A 20648-nucleotide genomic window follows, 5' to 3' on the forward strand; every position below is an offset into this window, starting at 1 on the left:
CCCTGTATTGCAAGCTTAGTCGTTTTGTTCGTATGTGATCCTACTTCTCCATTTCATGGCAGCCAAACTGCCTTGCATCTTTGGCAAATCTTCTATGGGACTTCCCTGCACCTGCCCAGTGGGTAGGAGACTTCTAATAGTAATGATGTAGGATCCTGAGCCCAGGACTGTTCCTTGCTCCTCCAATAATGACAAGGTTTTGTTTTCCCTTTCTCTAGCTGTAATGAGTTTTCATCTAGTCTTGGAGATATACAGAGTTTCTGCTTCTTCCCCCAAGGCTAGAGGCTTTTGTTCCTTGAGAAAGTATCTAAGGAGGGCTTTGTGACTTTCCCTCAGCAACTGCACTCCCCTCCTCCAGGCCTGCACCACCAAGGAAGACTCCCTCTGGTTCCCCACCCTCACCCAGTCTTTCTCATGAGCACCAAATGGAAATCTGTGAAGAAGATCTTGTAAGTGTGAACTGCTTTTCTGTCTGTGGCTCCCAGACAAACCTGTACTGTCACACTAGTTCACAGTCAGGCTTCTGCAATTTGTTAGAAATTTTAGCAAATCTTTCCTACTTTTTCAATGCCAACCAGCACCTCTTCTTCCTGTGTTCTGCCAAAGGTGAGCCAGAGCTCGCACCCTGTATTCTTAGAGAGACCTTGGATTCCAAGCTACCTAGTTGCCCTATGGCCTTAACAATCTGATGGATTCAAGAAAAATTATGAGTTTGTATTTTATCTGTGTTTTTCTTATTTCTAGGGTGGAAAAGGTGTTCTTGTCTGCTTTCTACATCCTAGGTAGAAGTAGAACTCCCATTGTATCTTTTTGTTGTTGTTGTTTTGAGACACAGTCTCACTCTGTCAGCCAGGCTGGAGTGCAGTGGCATGATCTCGGCTCACTGCCACCTCCGTCTCTCAGACGCAAGCAGTTCTGCCTCAGCCTCCCAGGTAGCTGGGATTACAGGCGTGTGCCACCATACCCAGCTAATTTTTATATTTTTAGCAGAGACGGGGTTTCACCATGTTGGCCAGGCTGGTCTTGAACTCCTGACCTCAGGTAATCTGCCCGTCTCAGCCTCCCAAAGTACTAGGATTACAGGCGTGAGCCACCATGCCCGGCCCCTATTGTATCTTTAAAGATATTCTAGAGATTAACATTTCACAGATTTTTCCCAGTAATGCACAGAAGGGTTAATAATTTTCACTATCCAAATTTTCATCTTCACATTTGGCTGAGTCACAGAACAGTTAGGAAAAGGCCAGGCAATATTGTGTCTGGCATATTGCTATGTGCACTCAAGTGTTATCATTATTTTCTTGTCCTACAAGAAGACTTGGAGTTTCCCAGAATAGCCCCACTTTGTGGGCAGAGGTGGCTGGCTGGCCACCAAACATTTATGCTCCCTTCTGTAGTACAGTGCCATTGGGAAGAGTTGGCCCTTCCATAAACTACACTTTACAGCTTGCCTTACTGTTAGCTACTGCCATGTAACTGTGTTCTAGCAAATATAAAATTGCAGAATTGACGTGAGCCCCTTTCAGGCCTCCCCTGTAAAAGCCACTTATGTGGCACTCCTCCATGCTCCTTCCCTTACCAACAGGTGGATTCAAATGCCCACAGTGATGTGGGAAGTCAGGTGTTTAAGAAGGCAGAACCTCTATTGGTCTGAATACCTAATGACTGTGTAGAATGGAACTCATATACTCCCATCCCCCAAGACTGGAGTCAACTTGGATTATTTCATGAGCAAGACATCAACTTTGTGTTCCAGCTCTTAGAGATATTGAGGTCAATTGTCTGGGCAAATGGCCAACCCTAACTAATCTTATCCTTTCCTTCCCTTGTCACATCACCTGGTCAACCTGCTCTGATATGAGATTTTTACCAGGCTAGCCAGTTGTCTGTAGGTCATTCACAAGAAACAAACTCCTGTACCCTCACCATTCGTGTGTAGATGAAGTCGAGAAGCTAAAAACTAGATGAGATTTAGAAAAATATATTTTCCAAGGGTGATAAAAGATTTCATCTGATGTATTGACTCCAAATTATTATTAGTGGCTGCTTATAGAGCTGTGTTGGGAAGTTGTCTGAGGCAGTGTCCAGGCTAATAGAAAAGAACACTGTGATTAATTGGCAATAACTATCATGGCAGGTGAGGTAGGAGTGATGGCATGGGTTCAAAGAACTTCGTCATCCCTGGGACTGAAGCCAAGCTCTTAGATGCATTCAGTCAGCTGTTCCTAGAAATAGTACCCATATTTGTAAGTCTCAAGTAGGAGGCATTTACCATTAAGGCAATATCCTTACCATGGCTGTTACTTATATAAGTTGGTATGATTTATTGGCAGCCTTAATCGGCTAAGTTATAAATGAAATTTACACATCCCTCTGCCTAGATTCTGCTTGTTTAGTTTAGAAATCAGGTATTTTCAGGACTCAAAATTTCTAGTAAAACAATTTTGAAGGCACACATACTGCTTCCATCGGAGCAGTGGCAAAGCAGATGATTTTAATCTTTGGGATTGTGATCTAGTGTCTTGAAGTCTATTCTGATGATCCGATGAACTCCTTACTGGTTTATAGATGGTCTGGCAAATAGAAGGAAACAAAGAATAGGAAACAGTCCCTGATACAGACAACCGTTTGGTGGTTAAAAAGCGGATAGACCCCTTCTTTCTGCTGTGGGAATTAGAGTTTACTTACGGTGGCTCTCAAGTGCCTGGATTTCTTAAGCTACATGTTCTTAGTTATTATACTATTTTCTTGATGACAAAGGACGAAATTCAGATACACACACCTAAGTCCAAAACACACTGCATCCGAACAAAATCTTAGTTTAATCTTTTTCACAAACACATTAGAGATTTTTTATTTTCACAGGACATGGGAAAGAGTAATATATTTTGAACACAAAATAAAATGGAGAATTTAGCCAAAAAGTTCATGTAATTTCTAATCATGAGGAAATAGACACATCCAACTTGAAGGATATTCTGTAAAATAACTGCTCCAGAGTCTTTTAAAAATGTCAGTCATTAAAGAATTTTTTTAAATGGTTGAGGGATTGTTTTAGATCAAAAAAGACTAAAGAGGCACAACAACTAAATGCAATGCTCAATTCTCCATTGAGTCCTGGCTAAAACAAGCCAAAAAGATAGTTTTAAATCTTTTGGAGAAATTTGAATATAAACTTTATATCAAAGTTAAATGTCTTGAGTGTGAAAACTGTACAAGAGTTTCCTTCGATAATTTTAGATAAGTGTTGTAGTACTTAGACCATGGTGTCAAAATGTCTGCACTTACTCTCAAAGGAGGCGCATTACACTTAAAGAGATGTGGCAACTGTGGTCACTGTTGGAGAATCTAGATGAAGGCTATACAAGCATTTATTGTTCTGGTCTTACAACTTTTCTGTAAGTTCAAAAATTTTCACATTGAAAAGCTGGGAAGAAAAGTTTTTCTACTTAATGGTATATCCTAAGAATTTCCTGTAATATTATATTATATCCTAACCACTCATAATGACTACTTTTAATAACGCCATGGTATTCTTTTGAGGGAATATGTATTCTCTTCCACAATTTAGATTCCTAATAAATAATACTTTAATGTGTGTCTCTGTATGTGTTTTGTAGATTCTAATCTTGGCATAAATTTCCACAGGTAGGTTGCCGGATCACATGGCCATTTATGGAGAATTTGAAACATTCTGCTGTGATCTATTATTTTTTTAAGCTGCTAAGTGAGATGGCAGGATCTTGATAAAAGTGAGTCATTTCAGTTATATTTCTGTGAGCCTGAATATTTTTAGATTGCTGACACCCCTTTTTCCTCACTCATCTGCCAACCTCCCTGATAGCTGTGGGGCCTTGGTTCTGTCTTTCCTGCCATTTATTCCTATAGATGAGATTTTTCAGACTGAGATACTGGGCACCAAGAGGCCAATAAGAGTAGGAGGAAGTTGTTAAGCTTTTCAATATTTTGTCAAACAAAATTCATACATTTCTCACGCTGAAGCTCACATAAGTGAGTTCAGACATGGAGTCTGGCTCTGGTTCAGCTTTGATAGGTAGGGCTGCAACCTCAGCAGCTCAAATGCAACCTGAGACCCTGAGCCAGAACCATCCTATGAAGCTGCATCCAGGTTCCTGACCCTCAGAGATTGTGTGAAAGAACGAATGTTTGTTGTTTTTAGCTGTCCAGCTTTAGAGTACTTTTTAAATGCTGCGATAGATAACCAATACAGATTCTGGAAGTGAGATGTGGCCATAACAAAAACATAAAATGTGAACAAAACACTTGAACGTGTATTTCATAAAAGGAGATATGTGAATAATAGGCATATAAAAAGGAGTGCATTAGTCAGCAGGAAAATGCATATTAAAAGCACAATTCAATACCACTACACACCTACCAGAAAGGCTCCAAGTGTTGGTGAGAATGCAGAATATCTGGAACTCATATATGGCTGGCAGGAGTATGAAATGGTATAAACGAACACAGTTAACCTAAACCTAAGCCAGTCGACCCAGAAAGTACACTGCTAGGTTTATACCAAGAGAAATGATTGCATAGAACCAAAATAAGAGGAAAACATAAATGTTCCTAGAAACTTCATTTATTACAGGCCTAAACTGCAAATAACTCAAATATTCATCAGCAGAAGAATGGATAAATAATTTGTGATCTATCCAGGCAATGGAATACTACTCAGCAATAAAAATAATTGAAGCATACACACAGCAACCTGGATGAGCCTCACAAGCACTATTTTGAGCAAAAGCATGCTATGTTGTTTCGTTTATATGCCATTAAGGAACAGGTTAAAACAAATTTATGGTGATAGAGAGTAGTGGTTGCTTCAGGATTGGTAAGTTGTACCAACTGGAAGGTAACAGGAGTGAACTCTCTGGGGCGATGGAAATGTTCAACATTTGATCTGGATGGTGATCACATGGTTTTATATATCTAAAAAAATCACAGAATAGTCACCCATTTTCTTCATTTTACTACTATATAAATTACATGTCAAGAAGATAATGTTGAAAAGATCCAAATGCCTTTCTGGCCCTAGAGAACATGTCTTTGGCCCCTTCTCTGACTTCTTCTCTGAACACTCTTCCCCTTATTCACTCCCCAAACACCCTGGCCGCCCTCCTGCTCCTCCAACACGCCAAGCATACTGCCACCTCAGGGCCTTTGCACTAGCTCCTCCCTTGTCAGCACTCCCTGCCTCAAATATCCCTGTAGATATCATCCTTTGCTTTATTCAGGTCTACCTATCATTGTCACAGTTCTCTGGAAACAGAGGCCTGGGCAAAGGTTAAGGCTTAGAGGGTTACTTGGGAGGTACAATCTCACACAGCTGGCCGCTCAATATGTTAGTTTCCAGAGCAGCTGTAGTAACGCACCACACACTGTTGTCACTCAGAACAACAGAAATGTATTGTGTCACAGTTCTGGATGCTAGAAGTCTGAAATTCAAGTATGGCGAAGCCATGCTCCCTCTGAAACCTGTAGGGGAGGCTCCTTCCCTGCCTCTTCTAGGCTTAGTGTTTGAGGCTCTCTGTGGTGTTGCCTAGCATTTAGATACATTACTCCAATCTCTGCCTCCAATGTCACCTCACTATCTTCTCCTGATGTGTCTCTGTCTTTCTCCTTCTAAGAACAAGAGATTGGATTAGGCCCCCACTCCCTTAATGACTTCATCTTAACTTGATTCCATCAGCAAAGACCCTATTTCCAAATACTATAAAGCCACATTCACAGTTCCTGGGGGTTAGGACTTCGACATATCTCTTTGGGGAACATAGGTGAACCCATAACACTCAGTCGGTGCACAGGCTTGGCCACACAGCAGGCTGTGTGGAGAAATTGTGCACCAGACGGAGGGGGAAAGGAAGAGGCAGTTCAGCTGCCCAGTATCCTCCAATCTCCTGTTTCCTGTCTCCCACTGGTCAAAGTCCATTCAGGGGGAATTAAATCCTCTTCCTTTCCGTGTTGCATCATTCAGCCCCATTGGCAGTTGCTCGGGAAACAAGGCCCTGCAGCTTGGCATTTCTGCTGAGTTTGGACATGGGGAGAGAAGCCAGATATTCTAGGCCTGTGGCTGGTGAGCCTCAGGCAGGAAAACCACAGGGGCCTGTGGTGGCTGCAGGGAGCAAGTGGCTGAGGAAGGGACAGGTGGTGCTGAGACAGGCCCCAGGTTCTGCCCAAATGTCATCTGACCAGAGAGGCCTTCTCTGACTACTTCATACCAGATAGATGCCCCTTCCCTGTCTCTGCATTTCTTTGTTTTGCTTAATCATCCTTCACATCAATTATCGCCATTGGACATATTATATATTTATGTGTTTATTTCCTATGTCTCATTTTACTCACTACCACAGCGTTCCCTGCAAGTAGGAAATTTATCTGCTCGTCCTTTGCCCTTTTTTCAGTGCCTATCACAGTGTCTGGCACATTGTAGGTGCTCAGTAAATATTTATTGAGTTTCAATGACTCGAGGAGTCAATGAATATAAAGAAATGAAAAAGACTTTGTCTTTGCAGTCTGTTAGGGAGTGGCTGAGTGGGTGGCAGTGGGGTTCTCTTAGGTCCAGACAGGCCTGTCTTAAGCAGGTCAGGACCCAGGTGCAGCTGAAAGCAGAGCTCCATTTCCAGGGCTTGAATTCCGCAGCTCCCTGAGGAGGCCAGGGGCTGCCAGGATCGCAGCTGCAAAACCTCTGGGTCATAAGGCAGAGGAAAGAGCAGACAGAGGGAACTCTTCTCATCTGGACTTGGAGGGTCGACCTTGCCCGGAGGGGAGGTTATCGCTTCCTGCAGAGTCACAGTGGGGAGAAAGAATCCTGTCTTCCCAGGTTGACCTCTTCTAAGCTTCCTGAGTTACTTTCTGTCTCTGGAACCAAACTAGTACTTTTAGTCCCAAAATGCCAATAAATATATCTTCTTTACTAGCTGTGGCACTATCATATTTTTAAGGTGAAAATTAGGGTCACCTAAGCAAAAGAGCTCAGCTCCTTATTACTTATTGCCCAGTCAAGATTTAATATGTCTCACTTTAAATGACAATTGTCCATTTTACTTCCTTCAAGTCACATATGCTCTTGATTCAATATAATCACTATGATTTTTAGTCACATTCTCTCTTTCCTGTGTTATTTTCTCTGTGGAATCCACTATATAAAGTCTTCCATTTTTTGAAAAATGTAGGAGACCATATTGGATTACTGGTGAAAAGGAAATTGTAACAAACACTGGGTGACCATAATTCATTCAAAATTAGTTTGTGGTAATTTTCTCGATTAGTGTGAAAAATGTGCATAACACAGGTAGAGATTTTGTGAGTTGAATAATGTACTCTGTGTCTTTCGTACGATAATAAAAAGCAATGGCAGCTTGTTATTTCACCAAAATAAATATATTCCACCACTAGAAAATAGGCCTAAGACTAAAGCTGTGACATGGTGACATTTTCCTCACTGCAGATTATGCACCAAAGTTCATTACTGCAACTTTACCACCTGAGGTTGAGAAAGTGGCATAGGTAACCCTCTTCTTTTGTTTCGGTGAGGAAGTGCAGGCTTCGTTTTGGTGAGGAAGACTTCGGCATAGGTGGAGTGCTGAACCCAGTTTGGACCTGAGTGATTTGTGGATTGCTGACTTTCACCATTCGCGGTTTGTGAGGAATTGTTCCTTCTGGGAAGGGGGCAAGGCGGAGCGTTCAAGCTCTTTCCTAGCCTGTTGCCTCCCAGGATGCAGGGAGTTTGTATGTTACAGGAACGAACACTAATAACTACCATTTTCTTTATAGAGGTCAGTATGCTTCTCAAGCAGACACAGTTACTTCCAGGACAAAAGATTTTTCTTTTCTCTTAAGACTTGCTTCCATTAATAACTAAGTCACAAATTTTAACTCTGAATTTTTTTTTAAATGAAGGGAGTTCATTTTAACTTTGCCTCCTGACTGTATAAGTTACCTTTCTGTAAAACTAGGAACTATAACTGCACTTACCTATGAAGTTATCTGAAGAGCACAGGGAGTAAAAAACAGAACTTTACCTTAGTCTTCTATGAAGCTGGAGATTGGAAGGCAGTCACTAGACAAGTTCAAACCAATTTTTTTTTCTTGTGCTCATATTTAGTTGTCTGCCTTAATTCTAGTGCCCCGAAGTTGGATATATCTAAAGTACAGTTAAAACTAAATGGCTAATTCCTTTCTAATTTAATTTACTTTTACATGCCATAATGATAGAAATTCAAAACCAAACCAAAACAAAAACTCTGCTTCTAAAAGTCACAAAGAAATGTAATAATACTGTCGATCTAAAAGAAAGGAACTGAGGCAGAGTTAATATAGGTAGGAGTTTATTTGGGCCGAGTTTGAAGATTGCAACCCAGGAGCATAGATGCACGTTGCCCTGAATAGACACTCTGATTAGTGGCAGTTACAGGTGGACTTTTATTTATCTTTTTTTTTTTTTTCTTTTCCTTTTTTCCCTTTTTAAACAGGGTCTCACTTTGTCACCCAGGCTGGAGTGCAGTGGTACAATCTCAGCTTACTGCAGCCTCAACCTCCCAGGTTCAAGTGATCCTCCCACCTTAGCCCCCCAAGTAGCTGGGACTATAGGTGAGTGCCACCATGCCTGGCTGATTTTTGTATTTTTTGTAGAGACGGGGTTTCGCCATGTTGCCCAGGCTGGTCTTGAACTCCTGGCCTCAAGCGACCGACCCGCCTTGGCGTCCCAAAGTGCTGGGATTACACGAGTGAGCCACTGCGCAGGGCCTACAGGCTGAGTTTTAAAGGTAAGAAAGGAAGACAGCGAGTGGGCTGATACAAAGTTGTTTGTCAGGAATTCTCATTGGTTTACAGAATTAACACTGATTAGTGATTGGCTATACATTGTTAAGCTATAGGGTGTGGGTTATAGTGTCTGGAGTGTCACTATTAGATTAATTTATAGCTACTGTGGCAATAGCTAACCAGTTTCAGGAGATAAATACATAGCTCAGAGTGGGGAATAAGGTACAACTATGATCTCATTTTAATGCTTCTCTGGGCCTAACAATTCGAAAGGGCTCACAATCCTCAGATGAAAGTTCTTTTCTTTCCTCAATACCTAATTTAGTACTGAAAATATTGAGGTCCTAAATGTGGGTCATTTGTGACTTTTGCTTTAGCAGTAAAGTCTAAAAAATTTTGTTATCGTAAATAAAATTTTAGCCACTTTCCTGTCCCAACTTATTATTGCTTTAAGATCTTAATCCAAATATATTCCCCTAAATGGACAAATCACAGTTTTAAAACAAACCACAACCATTTTATTATAACCCACAAATTGGGACTGTCCTGATCAGATATTTTTAATTACGCATTTCTTTTTTAGAAAGCTCAAGAGACTGTAAGAGCTGTACTTCCCTAATGAGTATGGTATTCCTCACAACTCCCAGGCGAATCACTTTGCGGAGAAAAGGCAATTGTCTTGGTTGAGTAGGAATTAATGTTGAAGGTGTGGAAGGAAGTTGACTTGATTCAGTTTTCACTAGCCTAAGTCACAGATGTTAAATTGCAAGTTTCACAGGAGGCACCAAAGTAGAATAGATACATAATTCCAAATTGAGATGCCAAGATGCAAACTTTCAATCAAAATACTAAAGACCAGTTTCATGGGTCCAAAACTTCTCACCCAAAGGGGGAAATAACAGTGCCTATGAAGGAGAAATTAAAGGAAGATTTTGTGAGGAGTTGTAATGGTTAATTTTATGTGTCACCCTGAGTGGACCAAGAGGTCCCCAGATTAAACATTGTTTCTTTGTGATTTTTGTGAGGGTTTTTCTGGATGAGATCAGCATTTCAATCAGTGGAGTCAGTAGATGGCCCTCCTCGAGGAGGCAGCATCCCATTAGTTGGGGACCTGAACAGAACAAAAAGAGAAATTTGCCCCTTTTTTCCTGCCTTACTGCTAGCACTGGGACATCTCATCTTCTGCTCTTGGATTGGGATTTTTAGCAGCTTCCTTCGTTTTCAGGGTTTTGGATTCAGACGGAATTACACTGCTTTCTTGGGTTTCCATCTTGCAGATGGCATATGGTAGGACTTCTCAGCTTCCATAATTGTGGGAGCCAATTCCTCATAATAAATCTCCTTTTATAGATACAGATATAGACATAGTTATAGATATATAACCCATTGGTTCTATTTCTCTGGAGAACCATGACTAAAACAGGAATATTTTCTTGTTTTAGTCATGGAAAGCCTTGAAAAATAGTATTTCTCATATTATTTTTTCCTCTCCATGTGGGCCACTCAGAGAACCTATAAGTTGGGAGCATAGGGGATTGTTGTCTGACTCCAGCCCTGGAAACCTACAGATCAAGAGAGAGGGACTGGTGAGCCTCTTTGGCAAGTGAAGAGGCTGTGCTGTTTGTAGGATTGGTCTGCACTGAGTTTATTAGAGCAAAATAGGCATTGAGTGTCCCTATGGACCAAATGTGGGACATACAGAAGAGAATGATCCTGGAGCCCCTTTAAATCCTGCTCAGGAGGACAGCTGGGGTGTGGGTGGAGGATAAATTGGGAGTCCTATAGAGGGAGGAAATTTGGAGGGGACTCAGGAAATCCAGTTGCACTTGCCTATGTGGGGAGCCCAGCAGGAGGGGCACCTAAGAAAACATGAAGGCACCCACAAGAGAAAGAGCAGGCTTGACATTTGCCAGGTTTGGAAAAGACAATGCCATCTTACAACTGTTCCAGTAAAGTAAGAATTTACCTACCCTTCTTTTCTCTCTTTCCTTCCCTACTCTGATCCTGGAAGGGTCAAAACCAGCAGCTTTCATGGTGGTCTGGGATGAGGAAGGAAAGGAGAAGCTGACCACGTCTTCTCTCCTAAAGGCTGAGACCTGCCTATGACCAGCTGTAGGTTGAGGAGGAGGAGAGAATTCTTTTCTTTGAAATAAAGATTGAAATATGTAGCGATATATTGGTTTGGGCACTCTAATAGAAAGAATCTGGTACTTTCTATTACCTATAAGTGACCAAAAAAGCTATATCCAGTGGCAGAGGTAGAATTGCCTTCACTGAGCAAGTTTAAAAAGACAGTGAGAGAAAACATTAAAATTGCTTTTATGATTTCACCCCAGGAGTACTGTGTCTTCATTGAATTGGTTATATCACCAGCAGGAGTGATAGATGTAGTTTTATAACCTACCTTCCAATCAGGTACCTAAAACATGGTGAATCAGATTTTTTTCCCCATATACAGATATGAGTGAATGCTCGATCTACAATAGAATTTCCTGGAGAATTTCTATGGGTTTCTCCGGAGACCCATCCCTTGTATCCTTCATAGCCAAAAATTGCAATTTATAGATGTCAAAGCCCTTTAGTATAAGTGATCTCGATGGCTTATCACCACCAGGTCCCTGCAAAATGCAGAGAGCACCTAGTACTATCTGTACTATATGGAGAATAATAGCTAAGAGTTATTGAACACTCACTATGTGCTTGGCACTTGTGCTAAATATCCTACAAATACCAAATTCATGTATAATACTATTAATTTCTCCACTCTACAGATGATGAAATGGAGTCTTAGGCTAAGTAGTTAATTTAAGGCCAAACATTTAGTAGAAGATATGGCTGCAATTTGAACTTGGCTGTCTGCCTTCAAATTCCTAACTTTGAACCTCTGCTCAGATGAACAAAATGGAAATCAGACATTTAGCAACTCGTTTGAGGATCTACATAGCATGAACAGATATTGGTCTTGTCTCATCTTTGTCTCATGGAGATCTTCAGTAGAGATCTTAGTTCTCTAGTAGAGAAAGAGTTCACTAAACTACAGGAAGGAGATTAAGCAGATAATACCTTTTCCCAGTGAAAAAACAAGTCTCAAAAGATAGTGTAAGTAAATTATAGCTATACACTAGAATATTTGGTGGCCAGGAAAAAATGTTTAAGGACTTTTTAAGGAAAGTAAAGCATTTTCCATTCCAATAGAAAAAGTAGCCTATAAACTATTAATGCTTTCAAGTCTGTTTGAATATATGTATCTATACACATACATGATAGGCACATATATACATATACATATATGTATATGTTTGTGGGTACATGTATGATCATATCACTTCTAATTTTTATTTTTTAAAAATTTTTGTAGAGATGGGGGTCTCACTATGTTGCCCTGGCTGGTCTTGAACTCCTGGTCTCAGGCAATCCTCCTGCCTTGGCCTCCCAAAGTGCTGGGACTACAGATGTGAGCCACTGTGCTTGGCCTTGATTGTATCTTTTTATAATAGAAAAGTTTAGAATTAAATGCACTAAAATATTAACAGTATTACCTCTAGGTGATGGAATTATGGGTAATTTTTACTTTTTCTCCTACACTTTCCTTTATTTACCCCCAAAAGATCAATCATATTTTTCCTCTCCATATGGTTTCATTAATAATTTACTTAACATTTTTACTGAGATAATTTGCATACTATAAAATTCACTCATTTTAACTATACCATTTGATGATTGTTATTAAAGATTTATAGAGTTGTGTATCCATCACCACAGTCCAATTTTAGATCATTTCTAGAAGATTTTTCAGGTCCATCTGCAGTCATCCCTTATTCCCACCTCCCAGACTTAGGCAATCCCTAATCTACTTTCCATCTCTATAGATTCGCTTTTTCTGGAAGTTTCACATCAATAGGATAATACAACATGTGCTCTTTTGGGACTGACATACATTATGTTCTTTTAAAGAGAGAGAAATAAATAAATATTCTTTGGTTCTTTGCCTTTCCCATCCAATCCAAGCAAAAGCCCATTTTTTTCTCTTAATACTATAATAACTAATTATCAGCAGAGTTTCCTTTATTCCTGTAGTACTTGACCAGCAATCAAATCCCTTTCAGATCACAAGATAATCTATAGGACAGTAAAGCTATTCCTGACGTTTTAAGGATCTCTAGTTTTTAATTCCTCACACATTTCTCTATTTTTACATTAAAAAACTGATTTATAACTATTTTGTTCTTACCCTCTGGAGAGTCATTGTAGACATGCCCTATACTGCCATTCTACTGGCAGAAACAGGGATACCATCACTGATGTGCAAGGGTTTGGAATCAGACAGACCCAAATTCAGCTCTGGGGCCCCATCTCCTGTAGCTGGGTTAGACCCTTCCTGAGTTCAGCGTCTTAGTGAGTATCTTGGAGTTACTCGTACCTTCCTCTAGGGCTGGATGGAGACATGCGCACGCTCTGGATGAGCTAGTGATTTTTGGTGCTCCTTCGAAAGGATGTTCTTTAAATAAGTCTTCAACTTCTCTTTGGAGAAAAGGCAGGGCCCCCACACAGCAAAACAAAGGCCTTGCAATTCATCAGGGCTACACTCCTTAAAATGCACTGTAAACTCCTCAAGGGTCTCACTCTCACTCCCAGCAGCTCATCAGTGTCTTCCTTCCAATCCAATTAACACTCTCCCTGAAAATACTGATACATATCATTTTCAATATTTCATTACATTTTCAAGGATTTATTGCTCTTTGTGGAGTAGTGTCCTTCTGGCTCTGCCTCATAGAGTGTTCTGAAGATTAAACCGGATCACACATCCAAGGAGTGCTGCACAGGGTCTAACACTCAGTGGATGTTCAATAAATGGTAACTATTATTAGTATCATAACCAAAGCTATGGCAACTCCAAGCCTGTGTGATAATACGTGATGTGCAGCTCCTTTCTCCTCTAGCTCCTTACTTGGAAATCTTCTTTGCAGAAAGCCATTTTCGGAAAGCTTTTGGTGACCTTGAAACATTCTCAGGTGCTCTCTGATGTTTTAATAAATGAAACTTAATATATATAGGAGATACAGTTCCTCCTTCATACCTGTATAGTAAAAAAGCTGCAACATAAATACCTTTGGTTAACCTTTATATAGTATAGTATTTTAAATATTACCATAAACATGATAGAAATTAACAGAATGAAGGTTAACTGGGGGAAAAGCCCTGAGCAGGGAGGGAAGAGTTGCTGCGGGAACACTGTGGCAGGTCTGAAACCAGATCCTGGCTATCGAGCAGAGGGAAATGGCACATCTTTGGAGGCTTTTCTATCATGGTAATAATTGTTTTATTAGAATCAAAGCATCCCAGAGAGCACTTGCTCTTTCCTTCTCTCCAGTCCCCTTGACTCTCCCCTTAGCAGGGTTGGATGGGAGGTGGGGGCGGGGGGAGGGGGAACAGTACAAGAAAGCAATGCTATGTCCCTTTCTCCCATTGTCTGGCCCCCAAATGCAGTGCCATAAATATCAAAACAATGCTTGGTAATAGTCCAAAAGATTTAACTTGTCCCCAAATTCCTAAACGACCATTGGCATGTAATTTGGTTCTTGGCAGAGTGTAACTGAACAACTTGTAGACATGACATTTGTGTGAACATCTACAAGAGACAGGCCGTTATCACCACCCATTCAACACTCCAGCCAGAGGAAGAACAGCAAGTGGGGCCAGCCATCCAAGTTCACCTGAGCGCTCTGGGGTCTCAGCCCGCATCCTAAAACCTCAGTTCTGCTGTGGCCCGGCTACTCACCATTCTCAACTGTGTTTTCTTCACCATGCAGGTGATGGAAGCCCAGGAAAGCCCAGGGTTCAAGGCCAGTGACTTCAGCCTGTCACCCCCTTAGTCCGCATCGGGCCCACCAGCCCCCTCCCTCCCTGCCCCCAGCCCTGCCCGCACTGCCCCCCATTGCGCCCAGCCCTTCCTCACCCCGCGGGAGAAGCTGGCCTCTCATTCCTCACTGAGAGACTCGACGGGCGGCCCCACGCCAAGCCTTCCTCGCCCTCCCCTCCAGCCCTTTCTGAAGGGGAGGCAGCAAAGGTGAGCAAGCAACCGCCGCAAGTTTCGGCAGCTGCTGAGGAAGACTCATCGGTTTCTAAGGAAACAGAGAGGCAGCAGCCATTTTAGTGGCATTTGCTGTATAAAAAATATATAGACACTGGCATCCCCCTCCCCACTCGCGCTGCGGCGCCTGCCCTCCCGCCCCGCCTCAGAGGCCCCGGGATGAGGGTGGGGCCCCAGTCTCCGAGGGACGCAGCGGCCACCTGTCGCAGGTGGCCAGCCACTAGGGTCGCTAGCCCCAGTGCCCCCCAGCGGGCGGGACCGCGGGGTCCCCACCCCGGGGTGAAATCCCCACCCCCGGGCGCCGCAGCGCAGCGGCGGGCGGGCGGCTTGGCCCTCCCCGCGCCCGCGTCCCGCCCCCCAGGTCGCCTCCCTCGCCCCCCCGCCCCAGGCCGCGGGAGCCCGCGGGGAGGGCGGGCCCGTCGCAGCCGCGCTGGTCGCCAGGCGGCCGGGAGGAGCGGGGTCCGCGCGGCGGGCGAGGCGGGGGCGGAGGCGCAGGCAGCTCGAGCGCGGGAGGTCGCAGCAGCCGGGGACACCGCGCGCCGCCGCTCAACATGGTCGCTGCGCACGCTGCCCATTCTTCCTCCTCCGCCGAGTGGATCGCCTGCCTGGATAAAAGGTAGCTCGGCCGGGGGCCGCAGCTGGGGGCCGAGCTCTGCGGCGCTGCCCGGGCCCAGAGACCGCCGCAGCCTCACACCTGGGCGCAGCGCGGCCGGGCTGCGGGTGGCCGGGGTCCCCGAGCGGGGGAAGGGGTTGAGGTCCTCGCCCGGGAGACAGGAGGACAAGGACCCCCGCCTCTCGTGGGGTACCAGTGGCATGAGATTATTACACGTGGTGGAGAAAATGCAGCGCAGTAAGGGGAGAGAGCACCCACCTCTCCAACCCCCCGCCCCGCCGCGACTCCAGGCTCCGCTCCTGGGTGGGGGTTTATTTTCTCTTGGCATCACGGGACGGAAGAATCGATGCATACCCTCTCTGGCTATTCAGACCTTGCGGGGTATTAAGTTTTAAGGAGGGGTGGGGGCACCGGCAGGTACAGAGTAACATTCTTTTTTTTGTTCTCGAAATCAAAGTGTGAGGGACCCAGTGGAGCTGTCGAGTCCCTTGCTGAAATTCACAGCTTTCTGCCCCCGCAGTCGCTCGCTCAAGGTCTGTGTTAGAGAAGGTCATTTGGGAGGCTGCTTTCGTCTTAATACCTGCTTCTCGGGAAAAGACCTTTACGCTAAAAAAAAAAAAAAAAAAAAAAAAAAAAAAAAAAAAAAATTAAAACCGTACATAAAGCATATAACTCCCGACGACAGCTCTCTCTAAGGAGGATGTGTATGTTAACAGTGGATTGCAGTTGTTTCCAGGCTCTGACAGCATAATATTCTGTTTGTCCAGATTGCAGGTTTAGCAGTAAACATTACACAGTATGTTAGCAATTATAGCTTATTACCCTGATTAAAAGGTGATGCATCTGAACTTTTAAGAACTGAGCAAGAAATCTTGCAGAGTGAACTGCCTCTGAATTTCGGAGTTTAATGCAGAAGGGCAATGATTCACGTCTTGCAGCTATCTGCATGACATCTCTATTTGCATTTGTGTGAAATATTTTGTGTTCTGCCATATTGAAAAATTTTCAATTAACAGATTCGTAACACGATCAAACTTGAAAATCTTAAGTGTGACATGCTTTGCATACTCTATTATAGGCCTTTGTTGAAAAATATTAAGTAATTTGAGAAAAGCTAAATGTAGCTCATTTGAATAACTTAATATATCTGATAGTCTTGACTTTCAATTACCATACAGTAGCAAGATTTTTTGGCAGGCAGTGCCCTATTTATGTCTAAAATGATATGTACTAATATTAGAAATAGTTGCATGCAATAAATAGTAAGAGAATTAAAGTAATGGTTAAATCATACAGGATTATGTAGAACTAAGAGCGTTTGAAGGATAGAGGTTGTTAATGTGTCAAGTATCTAAATTTAATAGTTCAGGAAAAAGGAATTGTATGGGATTCAAGATCTTGCACTTAACCTATAAATAGTGGTGCTTCCTTATGAATGGAATGTTTAGATAATAGATGACATATTTCTATGTGTATAAATGCATGGCATGGCATTTTTTGAACAGTCGTTAATTCACTGGAAACCCATTAGTCAATAAGAAGTACTTATGGCAAAATCATAGAGCAATACTAACACAAGTGGGACATAGTCGACTCTCTCTTTTCATAATGTGTATCTGCCCAAATGATTTTGCTTGAAATGGATTTTTTAGAGCATGATGCCCTCACATAATGCCACCATTCATAATGGAAAAAAAAAACTAGGAAAAAAAAAAAACCCTTCACAGATACTGAGTCTAGCATCAGAAGAGTCAGATGAGTGGACAGATCAATAAGTTAAGGGTTTTAGGAACACAGCTGTTACCAGTTCTGTTATTGGACATGTCACTTTTACTTCCTTGAGTGTCTGAAAAATGAGGATAGGACTATCAGGGATAAGTGGACAAATGGAAGAAGAAAAAAAGGTGAAATACTTTGAAAACTGTGAGGTGCCATGTAGGCTTTTTATTTTGTGGTATTAAGAGAACTTTGCATGTTCTGCAGTGTTCATGCCAGAATTGATACCTGTGAGGAACAGTTTAGGGCAGCAATCTCATTGTATGAAGGCTGTGGGGGCCTTGTTTTGAAGGTGTGTTTTTCTCTTAGATTGTTTATTTATTTATTTATTTTTTAGGAAAGGAGAAAAATTGAGAGTGTTTATGGAAGTTGTCTAGGGAAGCCCCCTGAAAGCCCTGTTTAGTGGAGACAGTGCCCTGAACGTTTCTGAGAAATGCTATCTTGATACTCTTTTCCAGGCACTGTGCTGGGCACTGGGGATGCAACAAAATATGAGAGTTGCTTATAGGCTTGGAGGGTAGGGGAGATTGGTGGTGGGACGGCTGTATAAACAGCTAACCACAATGCAGTGGTAAGTGCTTTAATGGAGATGTATAAAGTGCTTGGGGAATGCAGATGAGTGAGTTATCGAGATGCTTCCATAGGTGTCCTGCGTAGATCTCAGAGGCTGAGAGAAATTTTACCAGGCAGAGAATAGGAAGGGCATGCCAGGCAGTGGTGTGGCATATGAATATGCTAATTTCTTCCCAACTACAAATTCCTGTTGTGACCAAATCTAGAATATAGGAATGTATGCTCTATTTTTATAAAAACTTTTTTATAATGGACATTGTCAACCCTGCACAAAAAAGAAAGAATAGTACAATGAACCCCTGTGGGTTCACTTGGGAATATGATACTGGGACCTTTTAACTGGGAAAAGGATGTAACTGGGAAACGTAGTTCAAATATATGCCTCATTCAAGTGACAACTGTTGTGGATGGTGAAAAAAAGAGAAACCCTGGGACTGGAAATAAAAAGGAGAGTTAAAAGAGGAAGTCTGCAGGAGTAAAGAAGTATGCAATGAATGTTGAAGTGAAACAAACAAAACACAAGGAAAATCGAGCCTTAAAGTGTTTGTTAGGAATGCCTAGAAAGTTATCATAGATAGGATAATACTTGCAAGTGGGGAAGGGGATTACAAGTGTGTAGATATGTAGATTAGGTTAAAGAAAGAAAATCTAAAGCTTTTTATGTATCAAGCATCCACCGTCTTGGACTATAGTGGGACTGAGGAGATGAGGGTCTACAAATACTAACCTTAAAACCAGAAAGACAAGACATTGAACATTTGGATGGATAAACCAACATTGAAAAAAATCTCACATGTTAGAGTAAAACAAGCTCACCACTATCTCAGGGATCTTACAATTTTTTTCTGAAGGGATGGTAATTAGGAACAAATTACATAGTCCCACTATTTGGGACTTAAGATGGGTAAAATGTCTTTTTTTTTTTTTTGTGAGATGGAGTCTCACTCTGTCACCCAGGCTGGAGTGCAATGGCGCGATCTTGACTCACTGCAACCTCCCCCTCCTGGTTTCAAGGGATTCTCATGCCTCAGCCTCCCAAGTAGCTGGGATTACAGGCACCCACCACCATGCCTGGCTAATTTTTGTATTTTTGTAGAGACAGGGTTTCACCATGTTGGAAAGGCTGGTCTTGAACTCCTGACCTCAGCTGATCCACTTGCTGCAGCCTCCCAAAGTGCTGGGATTACAGGTGTGGGCCACCACACCTGGCCCATTTTTTAATTTTAATGAAAATATTTTTCCCGTAAGGTTTTAAATTTGCCAACTGTGAACTTAAGATCCACTTATGAATCCTAAATCTCAGGGTTGGTAAAGGAGTATTATGAAGGGACAGGGACCATACACATTCATGTAGTATAGTGACTCATTGCTGGCATTCATCATGATGGAGCAGGGATTGACAAACTATGGCCTGTAGGCCAGATCTGACAGCTTGCCTGTTTGTCTTGTGGGCTAAGAATGGTTTTCACAGGCCGGGCGCGGTGGCTCATACTTGTAATCCCAGCACTTTGGGAGGCTGAGGCAGGGGGGATCACGAGGTCAGGAGATCAAGACCATCCTGGCTATCACGGTGAAACCCCATCTCTACTAAAAATACAAAAAAATTAGCTGGGCGTGGTGGCGGGCGCCTGTAGTCCCAGCTACTTGGGAGGCTGAGGCAGGAGAATGGCGTGAACCCGGGAGGTGGAGCTTGCAGTGAGCTGAGATCGCACCACTGCACTCCAGCCTGGGGGACAGAGCAAGACTCCATCTCAAAAATAAATAAATAAATAAATAAATAAATAAATAAATAAATAAAAAAGAATGGTTTTCACATTCCTGAATGGCTGGGAATAAAAGAAGAGTAGCATTTTGTGACCCATGAAATTTAGATGAAATTCAAATTTCAGTGTCTATAAACAAAGTTTTATTGGAACATAGCCGTGCTCATTTGGTTACATATTGTCTACAACTGCTTTCCCGCTGCAGTGGCAGAGCTGAGTAGCTGCAATGGAGACTGTGGACCCACAGAGCTTGAAATATTTACTATGTGGACCTTACAGAAAAAGTTTGCCATCTTTTGTTATAGATGAAAGAACCTATCTAAGTGATTGACAGTGAAACCACTGGAGATGAAAGAAATTGTCTTCATTTGGAAAGGAGTTCACAGTGTTTGGTTTCTTGTTCTTTAATTAGAAGTATAAGTTGGAGAAAGGTCCTCAGTTGATTGGCTTATTTGAGGAACACTGGCTATCACAGCCAAAGCAGACGATGAAGTTAGCATGGTTATTCAAAAGGTTGTGATCTTTCAAAGGCAGCAGATGAATTTTTTTAAGTATTCATATTTCAGTTTAAAAATGCTCCAGGGACAGTTTCCATCTGACTTGCCCCCAGATAGATATTATGTTAGTTATTTTGATTAGGTTGAGAGTGAAAGAAGTCAAGGGACAAATTTGTTAAGAACCAAAATGCTTTGTAGCACACATGGTGAGAGAAGATGACTCAGATATCAAAGAAGCATCAGACATGGGTCCACCCTTGAGAAATACCGAGGATCAAAGAAGCACACAGAGCAGAAGGGAGTCCCTGGAGGAGGCTGGTATCTACTAGCCAGGTCCCAGGGGATGACATTACCCCGGTACATCCTCCAGGGCTCAGGCTGGTCTTGCAATCTCAGAATCCTGACTTGTTAGCACATCAAAAATTAATACATCTTTCAGCGACAGATACACAGGTACCAGACTCTCAGAGACTGTAAAAGCCAGAAAGACGGTTTATTAATTTGACAATAAGATCTGTCACATCAGAGAAGTGGACACTCATGTCCTT

General features: G+C 42.4%; 2 protein-coding genes across 4 annotated transcripts in view; one reads left to right on the forward strand and one right to left on the reverse strand.

The window, feature by feature from the left end:
* Positions 1-2658: 2658 nt before the first annotated feature.
* On the reverse strand, positions 2659-15869 carry LOC102136611 (uncharacterized). Its single transcript, XM_005573498.4, has 4 exons — positions 15573-15869; positions 14744-14909; positions 13736-13864; positions 2659-6882 (listed from the first exon to the last, which is right to left on the reverse strand). Exons 1-4 carry the CDS (start codon positions 15841-15843, stop codon positions 6870-6872), a joined length of 579 nt encoding a protein of 192 aa, XP_005573555.4. The 5' UTR covers positions 15844-15869; the 3' UTR covers positions 2659-6869.
* RAPGEF4 (Rap guanine nucleotide exchange factor 4) overlaps positions 15265-20648 on the forward strand; it is a 309548-nt gene continuing 304164 nt past the window's right edge. For 2 of the 3 annotated variants that reach the window (XM_005573493.4, XM_005573494.4), the window contains exon 1: positions 15272-15494. In XM_005573493.4, the coding sequence (XP_005573550.1) occupies positions 15430-15494 (65 nt within the window). In that variant the 5' untranslated portion in view covers positions 15272-15429. Of the gene's footprint in view, positions 15495-20648 lie in introns of all 3 variants that reach the window. The other variant, XR_010579925.2, reaches the window with a different exon arrangement.

Source organism: Macaca fascicularis, chromosome 12, assembly GCF_037993035.2.
Source record: "Macaca fascicularis isolate 582-1 chromosome 12, T2T-MFA8v1.1".
Lineage (NCBI taxonomy): Eukaryota > Metazoa > Chordata > Mammalia > Primates > Cercopithecidae > Macaca > Macaca fascicularis.